The sequence below is a fragment of the Lontra canadensis genome, unplaced genomic scaffold (genome assembly GCF_010015895.1).
Source record: "Lontra canadensis isolate GAN:19392208 unplaced genomic scaffold, GSC_riverotter_1.0 scaffold16, whole genome shotgun sequence".
NCBI classification, from domain to species: Eukaryota; Metazoa; Chordata; class Mammalia; order Carnivora; family Mustelidae; genus Lontra; species Lontra canadensis.
Window position 1 is genome coordinate 18,663,570 of NW_022631010.1, and position 12,897 is coordinate 18,676,466.

The 12,897-nt window shown below is 39.6% G+C and overlaps 1 protein-coding gene across 3 annotated transcripts; it reads left to right on the forward strand.

Annotated features, from left to right (window-relative positions):
- The first annotated feature begins 793 nt into the window (after positions 1–793).
- SNRPB2 (small nuclear ribonucleoprotein polypeptide B2) lies at positions 794–11,903 on the forward strand. Of its 3 annotated transcripts, none has more exons than XM_032859221.1 (7): positions 794–868; positions 3,050–3,139; positions 3,531–3,703; positions 7,597–7,737; positions 9,515–9,565; positions 10,977–11,065; positions 11,520–11,903. In XM_032859221.1, the coding sequence occupies exons 2-7, from the start codon at positions 3,076–3,078 to the stop codon at positions 11,677–11,679; spliced, it is 678 nt and encodes a 225-aa protein (XP_032715112.1). In that variant the 5' UTR covers positions 794–868; positions 3,050–3,075; the 3' UTR covers positions 11,680–11,903. The 3 variants fall into 3 exon arrangements, with proteins under 3 accessions (XP_032715112.1, XP_032715113.1, XP_032715114.1); XM_032859222.1 differs by having other exon boundaries at positions 804–868; positions 3,054–3,139; XM_032859223.1 differs by lacking the exon at positions 794–868 and adding an exon at positions 922–939.
- The last annotated feature ends 994 nt before the right edge of the window (positions 11,904–12,897 follow it).

Below are 12,897 nucleotides of genomic sequence, written 5' to 3' on the forward strand. Positions count from 1 at the left end.
CGGAAGATACAAGATGAGATTTCCCTTGGCTCTTAACAACCGCTTCGTATTTTAGATGATACTTTACATACATTCGATGAATATAAGAATAACCGCATGTACTTTTTTGGATTCCCATTCAACAATTTGTAATTATCCAAGAACAATCTAGGAATTTTGTGAGAAAAGTTGGTTAGAGTGGTAGGGGCTTCCCCCCCCCCCCGTGAATTTAGGCAGATGATCTTAGGGGTGCTTGCTTGTCAATTATTCGAGGTGGTTGCCTTACCAGGTGAGAGAGAGGAAGCAAGACATAGTTCCCTCTGCTTTGAAGCCTCAACCTGAGTTCTTCCGGGATTCAAGCTCATCAGCAGAATGGTAAGAAGCGTTCCCTCAAGAGCATCAGTAATCAGAGGACCCTTGGGGGACGTACCAGGGCCCTCAAGGTGATGTTAAACCAGAGGCCTCCAGAGCTCTGAGAAAGGCGAAACCAGGGAACCTTCCCAGGTAGTTGGCATGAGGGGCTGCCTATAAAACTACACAGGATCTGGAAAGATGAAAGGCACCGTCGTGTGGGGTAAAACTACACAAAGTCGTGGCTGGGTAAGGAATCACCGACCTTCCCTATCGCCTCGCTGCACGACCCCAGGATTCCAATTTAATCGGTTAGGTTCCTACAAGCTTCTTGCTTCCCATCCACCCTTCCCGCCCGCCAGGTAAGCGCATGTGCAGAAAGAGTCCCAGCAGCGGCCTCTGGAGCCGGAAGGCATCGATCGACTCTGAGCTCGACTGCTGGGCTTGTCGGCAATTGATTGAGGTGCGTGGTAGCGTAACTTCCGGTAGCGGCTCCGTTTCCGGCTTTCGGTTCGTTGGGAACTGGCCTAGGCCTCTGGTGAGTTGGAACGCGTTCTTTTTCGCTGTTTCCGTTCTCCGGGTTGTGGGTCGCCGCTCGGCCGGACGTCGGTTTGTGGGAACAGGGACTGGACGGGGCTCGGTGCTGGGGATGGCGTGTGTTTGCTCCCGAGTTCGCGGAGGTGTTGGCGAGAGGGTGGGAGTGGGGGTTGGAAACTGACGCGCTGGTCCTGCTAGGCCTCCAAATTTAGGAGAATTGTCTCTAGTGGGAAGGGTTGGGGTCGGCGATCGCTTGGTCGCTTCCTGGGGCTTTGGTTGAACGTGCCTATGGCTGGAGAGGCGGGAGGCTCCCTTTGGACTCCAGGTGCCTTGCTCTGGTCCACACCACCCTCAGATCTCGCGGGAGGTCTTGCAAGAGCCTCCCTTTTGAGAGCTCCGCCTTCAGTTTGACCTCTCACTTTGGTCTTGTCGTTTTCGCGACCCCAGCCCTTCCAGGTTAGGGGATCGCAAATCTGAGAAGCGTTACCCTTCACCTGTTCCGCACTAGTGCAGTCCTTCTGTAGGCTCTTTCCTTTTCAGGCTTCCTATACTGTTCGCATACAGTGGATTTAAAATTGGTGAAATGAAGGAATATGAGGGGGCACCCACGGAAATAAAACAGGGTCACAGTTGGCAACTAAAAACGGTGTAAAAAATGAAATAGCGAAGTGAGTGTGAAAGAAAAGTTCAAAAGACGAGGAGAACAAGGGTGGAACCCCAGGCCTGCTGTTTTTTAGCTAACGGTTAGTCTAACGGTAGGCAGGCAAGTACTTTACATGGACTAGCCATTAATAACAGCTACTCGAAGTGCTCCATGCCCATTGGAGAGCTGTGCCAGAACTTTATCTCATCTAGTCTTCTGAGTTCTGATAGGTAAATGCTGTTATACCAGCCCCATCTTACAGCCATGGACCTGAGATTAAGGAACTTGTCTTCAGTCAAGCAGCTAGTAATAAGCATAGATAGGATTTGAATTCAGAGGAGGTTGGTACGAGAATCTGAGCTCTTAACCATCATGCCATACTGCTCTTTCTGAATTCCATAATTTCAAGTCTTTTAGAGTTAACCTTCGAGTCAGGACAGCTGGTGTTGGTGTGTATAAATTAAGTAACCGGTAGGAAAGCAATTTTTAAGTGTACTCAAGAAGTATTGCTGGGCAAACTTCATTAATATGTTCTCTTAATGATTTTTACTGGGCACACGTTTGTTAGATTCTTTCTCATTCCCCTTAAAGCCTAAAACATTATTTTAAAGATAATTTCATTAAGTGGGGTGCCTGGTGGCACATTCAATTAAGCATCCAACTCTTGAGCTCGGCTCATATCTTGATCTCAGGGTTTTGAGTTCAAGCCCTCTATTGGGCTCCATGCTGGGTGTGGATCCTACGTAAATAGATAATATAATTTTATTAAAAAACAAAAGTTAGGGATGCCTGGGTGGCTCAGTCATTAAGGGTCTGCCTTCGGCTCAGGTCATGATCCCAGGGTCCTGGGATTGAACCCCGCATCAGGCACCCTGCTCAGCGGGAAGCCTCTTCTCCCTCTCCTACTCCCCCTGCTTGTGTTCCCTCTCTCACTGTGTCTGTCTCTGTCCAAAAAAAAAAGTTATTTTGTTAGGCAAGTGAAAAAACTATTGTTCGTTGCAAGTGAAAGGTAAGTATAAAAATAAATATATTGGGTGAAATGTTAATAAAATCTGCCTAGGTACTGGTGCTCCACCAAGTTTTGAGCTTGAGAACTGTTGTTTTTGTTTAAAAAGGAGAACTAACCCAGGTGCATGGGTGGCTCAATCATTAAGCATCTGCCTTCAGCTGAGGTCATGATCCCAAGCTGAGGTCATGATCCCAAGCTGAGGTCATGATCCCAGCATTCTGGGATCTTGTCCCTCATGGGCCCCTTGCTCATCGGCTACCTGCTCATGGGGATTCTGCTTCTCCCTCTGCCTCTGCATCTCACCCTTACTTATACTCTCTCTCTCTCATATAATTAAATAAAACACTAAAAAAAGGCAGGGGGGAGGTGCTAGCAAGTGCTGGGGAAGTTTTAAAGACTACTTACGAACTGGTATTTTCTGACATTTGGGATTGAAAGAAAATTGAGACTTTAATAGTCCCTGTGTTATACCACACAACAGTGTGAGTTAATGCTCCCTGTTTATAACAGAATATTTACTGTCTCCTTAGGCAGTTTGAACAGTTAAACTCCAGACATGGATATCAGACCAAATCATACAATTTACATCAACAATATGAACGACAAAATTAAAAAAGAAGGTAAGTGCTTTTAAAAAAACATTTGTTCACAACCAAATGCGTTTAATTACTAGCATCTTAAAAACTGTACTGCTTCAAAGCTTCTCATGTAGTAATCTTTGTCGGTACCTGAAATAATGCCTTGTTCCTTTTGTGTGAGAATTTTAAGGCTTTTTAAAAACAAATAGGTAAGGACTGAAAATTTGGTGAATGTGTTTTCACTCATAGATAAAGTGGTTTGAAACAACTTTCAAAAACTAGATGGCCAGTAGTATAATGTGATTTTATTAAAATATGTAACTTTGTGTAAATAAGTAAATGCATGATGGGGGATACTTAGTGCAGTATCATTTTATGAAGAGTTTTGTCATTGTTTCACGAATAAATTGTTTTCCCCTCTGCTTTTGCTCAGAGTTGAAGAGATCCCTGTATGCCCTGTTTTCTCAGTTTGGCCACGTTGTAGATATTGTAGCTTTAAAGACGATGAAGATGAGGGGGCAAGCCTTTGTTATTTTTAAGGAACTGGGCTCATCCACAAATGCCTTGAGACAGTTACAAGGATTTCCATTTTATGGTAAACCAATGGTAAGGCAGTCTTATTATTTTAATCACTGTTAATGGTATGTTAGGTTTGTAGATACACATTTGAAATTATGGCTGTTCCTTTCTGCTTTTAATTATTTGTTAAAGCAAGTTTGGGTTTATTTTATTTACATATTTGTGTTTCTAGAAACACAGTAATAGAGTTTATTATTCACTAGTTTATTATAGTTCAGATGGGCAAAAACAGAATATATTGAAGTGTACGATGTTTAAAAAATAGTGGCAGTATTGGCAATATTCTCATCTCAGAAGAACTGTAAGTTAACTCAGAAGATGAAAAAGAAACCTTTGTAAACTTGTAAAACAATACAGAACACAAAAATCATGGGTCGAAGAGGAAATCGATATGAAGTTTCAGAAACTAGCATAGCAAAATATGTATCAGAAGCCATGCAATCTCGAAAAAGCAGTGATCTAAGAAAAGTTCAATAGGTTTTAAAGTCCTAGGTTTTTACTGATGAATAAACGGTGAGCAACAGTGAAATAGTTATGCATAGAAAGTACTAACCTCAGGAATGATGTGAGATTCATATTTAGCGGCTGGGTGAGGACTGGATTGTGAGAGGGCTGAGAGGGACTAGGGAACTCAGTTAGGAGGCCACGGTCTAGAAATTGTTGGCACGGCTTCACTTTGCCAACTAATTATTTTTAATCAATGGAACCGTGTGTACCTACAGAGTACCTTGGGTACGGATTCCTAGTGCTTTTTCCTGAGACTGGAATGGAATGAGAAGAAACCTTGAGGAAAGAGCCAAGGTCCAGAGTTTCCAGGCCCTGGATCTGATTCTGCCATTGACTGGGTGTGTGCCTGTGTTCATTTTCAGTACCTATAAAATGCAAGCAGATTGGCTATCCTTTAGGCTAATTCAGAGGTTATCAAAAACTTTATAAAAGACTGGGTAGTAAATATTTGAGGCTTTATGGGCCACAAACAGTTTCTGTCATATATTCCTGTGTCTGTGTGTTTTTTAACAACGCTTTAAAACTGTGGGAAAAAACAAAGTCCGTAACCTATGGGCCATACAAAAACAGGCCATGGCCTGGATGGATTTGGCCCATAGTCTGTAGTGCAGATTCTGGTCTAATCCCTTTATTTTAGAAATGAAGAATCAGGCACAGAAAGGTTGGTTGCCAGTCTGGGTTATATTAGTGCAACTGATGGCAGTACAAGGCCTCGAAACCTAACCTGACAACCAGTATTACAGTTTTTCCCCCCAAAACTAGGAGTTGGCACACTGTCCTAAAGGGCCAAATAGTATTTTAGGCTTTGTGAGCCAGATGATCTCTCCTGCAGCTGTTTAACTCTGTCTTTATGGCAGTAAAACCAGCCATAGATGATGTGGCCATGTTCCAACAAGACCTGATTTAAAAAATAGACAATGTTGGCTGTGGTCAGTGGTTCATGCCATGGTCAGTGGCCTTTATGTGACACATTGTTTAATTCAGGAGTGGGCATTTTTTCTCTGTTACTAGAGCAAGTTTTCTTCTCCTTTTCTATCCAGTTCCCCTTTTCCCATCACTTTCCATCTGATGGGCACCAGCTGTGTGGAAAGGCCCACCTCAGAAAACTGGGATTGTGCCTATATACACTCTTTTTAATAAGTTGGAATTTCCTGAAACAAGTTTGTCTGTCTTAGTAAGTATGAAGAAATAGAATAATGGAGATTGCAGTTGGCAGGAGCATAAGACTGGGTTTTAGTTTAAATCTAAATTTCCATTAATATGGAGGAACAGTTTCTTCCTGTAGAGGATTTTGTTTTGTTGAGTTGAGATGACAAGTTTGCATGCGCTGGTTACTGAGATACAGGAAAGCTAGAAATTGTTGGCACTGGCTTCATTTTGCCAACTAATTATTTTAAGTCAATGGAAAAAGTCCAGTGGACTAATAATGCACTGAAAGTATTTTATGAGTTCCATTCTCTGCCTTCAGGAAGGCTTTCAAGGCAGGAAGACTGCCAAATTTCCAGCAACCTGGAAGAGGAAGAAGAATGTTCTTTGAGCTGTCTTGCTTTGTGTTTATTCAGGTGGTTTTAGTGCTCTTTTGTTTTAACTCCCAACATACCAGATCAGAAGTAAGCAAAATTTGCTGTAACTTGGAACTCATAACAAAATTACCCAGATTCAAGGATATTTGGTTATTTAATGCCAAAAAATACCTTAGTAAAGTAGAACCATCTTCCTAAATGGCTTCTGTTATGAAACCTTTGGCATAAATGTAAACCTTGCTCCTTCTCTAAGCAGTGGGCGTACTTTTTTATCCCTTATGGGTATTTAGTCTCGACCAGGGTTTCTCAGCATTGATACTTTTGACATCTTGACCTGAATAATTCTTCTTGTGGTGGTCTATCGCCTTCATTGCCGAGGGTTTAACAGCATCCCTGTACCACACATGCCAGTAGCATGACAACCCAGACTGTCTCCATTCAGAGCACCAGTTGTTCCCTATGGACAAAACCACCTCTGGTTGAGAATCACTAGTGTAGACCAGCCAGCTAAGAATGATGACTGAGATCAGAGATTTTCACAGGTGACTCTGTCATAAGGACAGGTCACCCAAGATGTGGTCAGGTCAGGGAGAAGGTTGAAGACATAGAGGAGATAGCAGGGAGTCCTTGGGACTAAGTCAGTTAGTCTAAGCCTGTCCTTCTGGTTAGATGATGACATGCAAAACCAGCAGTTGCTTACAGGGATAAGTCCACTTAGAAACCCTATGGTACAGCAGCCCAGAGTAGCCAGAGAAAGCTTTGGGTGCTGAGGTGAGGCTAGGATGCTCCTCTCTTGTTTCCCCAGCACACATATCTCTAGGGGAGAAAAAAACTACTTCGTTGGGTTTAAGCAAAATTTTTGCTTTCAGACCCATATTACTTCAGAAGGTCACTCATTCCTTTCAGACTGAGATGCAACTCTTACTCTATAAGGCAATTTTAGATAGTCGTTTGTAGGACTCTTGTGTTTTGGTATGGGCAAAGAGTTGGTTTCAGCTCATTCAGCTCCAAAGAAGAAATGTTTCCTGGAAATAGAAATTGCAGTTTGCAGATAGATACACCCTAGAAAATAGTTTAACTCCTAGCAAAAATTTGGATGATTGGTGTTGAATCTAGCTGTGTGATAATGCTTTAGGTCAGGGCCCTGCTACTCGAAGTGTGGGCCCCATCATCCACTTTGTACCTATTAGAAGTGCGAATCTTGGGCCTCACTCAGACCTGCATCAGCATCTGCAGCCTTCCATGTAGTTAGAATGTGTGATAAAATTCACGAAATGCTCTCCTAGACTAGGGTTTTTAAACACAAACCTCTTGTCTCGCTGGCATACTGTTCTTGCTGGCCTGGTTGCACTAGCTGAGATATGCCATTTTTTGTTTCTATTCAAAGCATTTTAAAGTTTAAGTTGTTGCCACTATTAATCATTTTATTTAAAAATTGTAGAGTGGATTCAAAGGGAAATCATTCTCCATCTTTAGTACTTTACCTGTGGAAATAACAAATTCCATATGATACATTCCACAGCTAATCGACACATCTTGACCCTTTAATTGAGTGTCCTTACCAAGGAGTAGGCAACTTTCCAATGCGTTTTTCTCTGTTTCATAAAATTGAGAGAACCTGTGGTGCAGATGTTTCAAAGTTCTTTGTTTCCCATATGAAAATCTATGGGTCTGCTTCTAATAAGCATAGTTGTCTAACTTTGTCTAAGTTGTGAATCAGAGATCACAATTTATTTTCATTTGGTGCTCAGTGTATTTAACAGATTTCCTTAGGGGTGTGTTTAAAACCGGCTTGTAGTGTATTTATGTAATGAAATTTGAAATATTAATGAAGAGTATAAACAGGCTTCAGCATAATGAATAGTAACCGTTTCCAAATAATTAAAACAGCGAATCCAGTATGCAAAAACAGATTCTGATATAATATCTAAAATGCGCGGCACTTTTGCTGACAAAGAAAAGAAGAAGGAAAAGAAAAAAGCAAAAACTGTGGAACAGACTGCAACCACTGCAAACAAAAAGCCTGGTCAGGTGAGATGAACAAAGTTCCTAGGTTTGTTGGTGTTAAGAACTTGACAGAGATGTCCGTTTTCCACTTAAGGGATGATTTTTGGGTGGGGGGGTATCTGTATGTGCCTATGTGTGTTTAAAAGGTGCACTTTCAAGAAGCTGGAATTGGTTGAGTTCTGGAATTCCAATATTTATCTTTAAGCCCCAAATTAAATATAAACCTTTACATATGCAGATTTATATTAAACAGTTTTATTTGAATTTGTATGACATTTAGTTCCATCATTCTTCAAAATATATTAATATCTGCTGGCTTCTCAAGTTCTACTGCCTGCCAATAATGCTGTAGATACTATCTTTAATCTTGAGTGCTCCACAAAGCTGCTTTCTTTGAACAGTTGAGGGATTCGAAAATCTAATTTGAAATAAAAGTGAGATTATCATCCAAAATGTAGTTACTTTTGGACTGAAAGTGATTAGAAATCAGTTTCATGAAGTATAATGCTTGACTTTTGTCTAATTGTTTTTATAAAAAAAAGGGAAAGACTGGTTCTTGGTTTTTCGTATATATTTCTCCATAATTTTAAAGGTTAGAGGTTAAATTTTATGATACAGTCTTTAAAATTTTGGACTAGATCTTTCAAAGTTAACTGACAAGTTAAAGTTTGACTCAGATACAGTGTAAATTCTTAACGTAAAATTAAATGGAATAAGGAATATTTTTAAATTAATGTGTTTTTTTTTAAGATTTTAATTCCAGTAGGGTTAGAATAAGTGGTGTTAGTTCTAGGTGTATAGTATAACTTCTGTGCATGACTCCATGCTCCTCACGATAAGTGCCCTCCTTAATCCTTGTCCCCTATTTCTCTCATCCCTCTCTGCATCTCCTCTCTGATAACCATCAGTTTATTCTCTGTAGTAAGGGCCTGTTTGTTGTTGTGTCTCTTTCCCTTTTTATTTTTCCTTTATTTGTTGGTTTTGTTTCTTAAATTCCACATATAAGTGAAATGTATGGTATTTGTCTTTCTCTGACTGACTGATTTAGCATTATGCCCTGTGGTTCCATCCATGTTGTTGCAAAAGACAGGATTTCATTCTTTTTTATGGCTGAATAATATTACCTTGTATATATACACCACATCTTCTTGATTCATTCGTCTATCGATGTACACTTGGGTGGCTGTTGTAAATAAAGCTGCTGTAAACATTGGGATGCGTGTATCCCTTTGAATTAGTGCTTTTGTATTATTTGGGTAAATAACCAATAGTGTGATCACTGGATCGTGGGGTGGTTCTATTTTTAATTTTTTGAGGAACCTCCATACAGTTTTCCAGAATGGCTGCACCAGTCTGTATTCCCACCAGCAGTGTATGAGGGTTCCTTTTTCTTCACATCCTCACCAACATTTGTGGTTTCTTGTATTTATGATTTTAGCCTTTCTGACAGGTGTGGGGTGACATCTTGTAGTTTTCATTTACATTTCCCTGATGATGAGTGATGTTGAGCTTCTTTTCAGGTGTCTGTTTGCCATCTGTATGTCTTTGGAGAAATGTCTGTTTATGTCTTCTGCCCATTTTTTTAGTTGGATTATTTGTTTTTTGGGTGTTTCATCAGTTGGTAATATACTTTGGATACTTAACCCTTTATTGGATATGTCATTTGCAAATATCTTCTCCCATTTAGTAGGTGGTCTTTTAAAAAATTAATGTTATTTTTATGCGGTAATTAAAATTATAATCACCTGTTGCTTTCTTAGAGCAATCAGCAGTTTAACTATTTTCTATTTCTTTTGTTTAGGGAGCACCAAATGCAGCAAATACCCAAGGAAATTCAACACCAAATCCTCAGGTAATCTTTGTTTCCATGTGGTACTTCCTTTTTAAAGTAAAATTATAAACCAGTAATATACAACAACTTGCCTCTCTCCAAAAACTGAAAAAAATTCCTTGTATGAGACATTAAATTATATAACATTTCAATATAGAAACTCTCGTCTCAAAACATTTTAATTTTTTTAAGGGGGTAAAAAATGACATCTGACTTTATTCCTTTCATTTCATAATGTTTCAGTGATGGAATAGAAATGACAGAGTTTAAAGTCTATAAAGGCTGGGAGCGAACATTTTTATTTTCCCCACAGTATGTATAAAGCCCAGGGCTTTACAGACACACAGGTTGGGGAAACTGGCCAGATGAATAGGCTGTCTTTCCATACCAGTTGCTCAAAGCACTGAACTGTCTTTTCTAATAGAGCAAGGTGGTTTTACAGTTACCCTTGCTCTGGCTTCTGAGAACAAGTATATGTCTCTTTATATATAGGTTTTAGAAACCTCTTAGCAAATCTCCCCTGCTGGAAGCCTCAAAGAGAAAGCCTTAATGAGATATTGATGATTTCTCCTTGGTTCCTTGGATGCTTAGAGTCTGACAAGATTCTTAAGTCCAGAGAATTCCTTACACCTCAGAGCTTTTCTTCTCTGATTTGAAGTTTTGTGCATTTTCCTTTATTATCCACCTCCCTCCTTTGGAGTCTTTCAGCAGTTCTAGTTCAGTTTACAAATGCCAGCACTTAATTCTCTAAGCCTTAAGCGTCGTCTTTTCTCTTCATGAAAGTAGCCTGAATACAGAGAGGCTCTTAGGTACAGGATGACCCTGTCCCTAGAATTCTCTATAACCGCAGCTTAGGGTATCCGATAACTAGTTTAACATCTAATAATACTTGTTCCATTTGGTTGTAACTAGATGCTCTGTAGATCCCATTTACTTGCAGACAGTATTAAAAGTCGCCAAGTAGTAGTGACTTTTACTCAAAGTGGTAGTTCTAAATTTTCTTAAATGCTGGGAGATTGTAAACAGTAACTGAGGATTGAAATCTGAGTGTTACTGGGGTAACCAGCTGGAGTCGGGCGACACTGCTGCCATTTTTCTAGCTTTGTTTGGCTCTTTCGTTACGTAATCTAATTGACAGTCTTGCCTGTACAAGTGACTCTGGATGCTCAAAACTTAAACATTGTTTTAAATACTATTAAATACCTTAAACTTAATAAAATTTGTAATTATCCAGATCTGTATGAAGTGACTTGAATGTCTGCTTAGTTGCTATTAGGTGTATGTTTATTTCTCTGGTGTCATTGTGTTTTAGCTTTAGTGTTTGATGTGGTGCTACATTCATAATTTTTAATAAACTGGAATGTAGCTCTCTGAAGTGGCTTGCTATACTTTTTATACTTAAAGCTAACTTTGCCTTTTTTCTTTGTATTAGGTCCCTGATTACCCTCCAAACTATATTTTATTCCTCAATAATTTACCAGAAGAGACTAATGAGATGATGTTATCCATGCTGTTTAATCAGTAAGTTTTTCATAAACTAGTCTGTTCTGAAAGCCTCCCAACAGGACAAATAGCTCTTCTGTGGGTTGAATCCTTTTGTGTATCGCAACAGTAATTCCTATAGCTTCCTTGATTTGGTCTGGGGTTAATGATGTAAGTTGAAGCCAGTCTGTAGATTTGGCAAATAAAAAGCTGAATTACCTCTAATGTTTGAATTATTCTAATTGATGAGTAAAACAGAAAACAAAGCTTTGGTACAATGACAAAATTGAACTAGCTTACATAACACCTACACTTCTTTCATGGCATTATTAATTATATTTTAGACTCTTTGAGCCTCTTCAGGATTCTTGGTAGGATATGATACTTTTCCTAGACTGGAATTGGGAAGTTGCTGATTTAAACACAGAATGAGCATTTATGTATTTGATATCCTTTATATATTTACGTGTATAAATTGTTTCTCCTCTTGCAGGTTTCCTGGCTTCAAGGAAGTACGTTTGGTACCTGGGAGGCATGACATTGCTTTTGTTGAATTTGAAAACGACGGACAGGCTGGAGCTGCCAGGGATGCTTTACAGGGATTTAAAATCACACCGTCCCACGCCATGAAGATCACCTATGCCAAGAAATAACATATTGGATAGTTGTCTTTAAAGGACTTGGTGTTATTTATAGTGTTTGTTTTGATAACATTTGGTCAGGCCATTTTTTAATAGTTGGAGTGAGGGGGGGAGTGAAAGTGAAATTTTTGTGAATGATTTTAAAAAATACCTAGTCTTTGTTTAGCCTTAGTGAACTATGAAATATGAAGACCTCAATTTTGTATAATAAACTTCTATTTGTGTTCTTTACCTAATCCTTCATTTATTCCATTGTCCTATCACCAAATGTTTATGCTAGTCTGGAGCACCTCTTAAGGAATATAAAACTGTGGGGTGCCTGGGTGGCTCAGTCTTTAAGCGTCAGCCTTCACTTCAGGTCATGATCCTGGGGTCCCGGGATCAAGCCCTGCCTCAGGCTCCCTGCTCAGCGGGAAGCCTGCTTCTCCCTCTCCCACTCCCCCTGCTTGTGTTTCCTCTCTCGCTGTCTCGCTGTCAAATAAAATCTTTAAAAAAAAAAGGAAATATATGAAACTATAATTGGATACTTTCCTAGTATTATTTTGGAGCAGCTAATGGCAAAGAACCATTGAATTTTTTTTTTTTTTTCAGATTTTATTTATTTGAGAGAGAATGTGAACAGAACAGGGGGAGGGGCAGAGACAGAGGGAGAGAGAATCCTTAAGCAGACTCCCTGCTGAGTACGGAGCTAGAGGCAGGGATGCAGAACTCAATCCCAGGACCCGAGCCTAAGTCAGACACCTAACTGAGCTACCCAGATGCCCCCATTGAATCATTTTAACAAAAGGAGAATTAGATCAAGCCCTTCATTAGATTTTTTTTGTAATTTTTTTTTTTTCATATGGATTGCTGGGTGTGTGTATGTGTGGTAATGGTAAAAGTGTCTGTGTGTGTTTGGTGTTAATGGTAAAAATAATTGCCTTAAGACTTGGACAGGAACCAAATTTGAACTTGTGTTCTTCAAATAAATGAGTATAATTTGCTGGTAGTAGGCATTTCACAAATGTTTTCATTCAGCATTTAATTGGTTAAAGGCCATCTAGGAGTAACATGTTTTCTGGGAAAACAAGGAAAGACAATGCTATTTTTGAACTTCCTATTTCATGCTCCTATCCTCTTGATGCAGAATTTTTCCTAAGGAATACCTGCTTGTCTAATCTACCCTCTTCTTTAGGAAGGTTTCCCTCCAAGGGAAAGAATTTACAGTCTAGAAAATTTTTTAAGATAAAT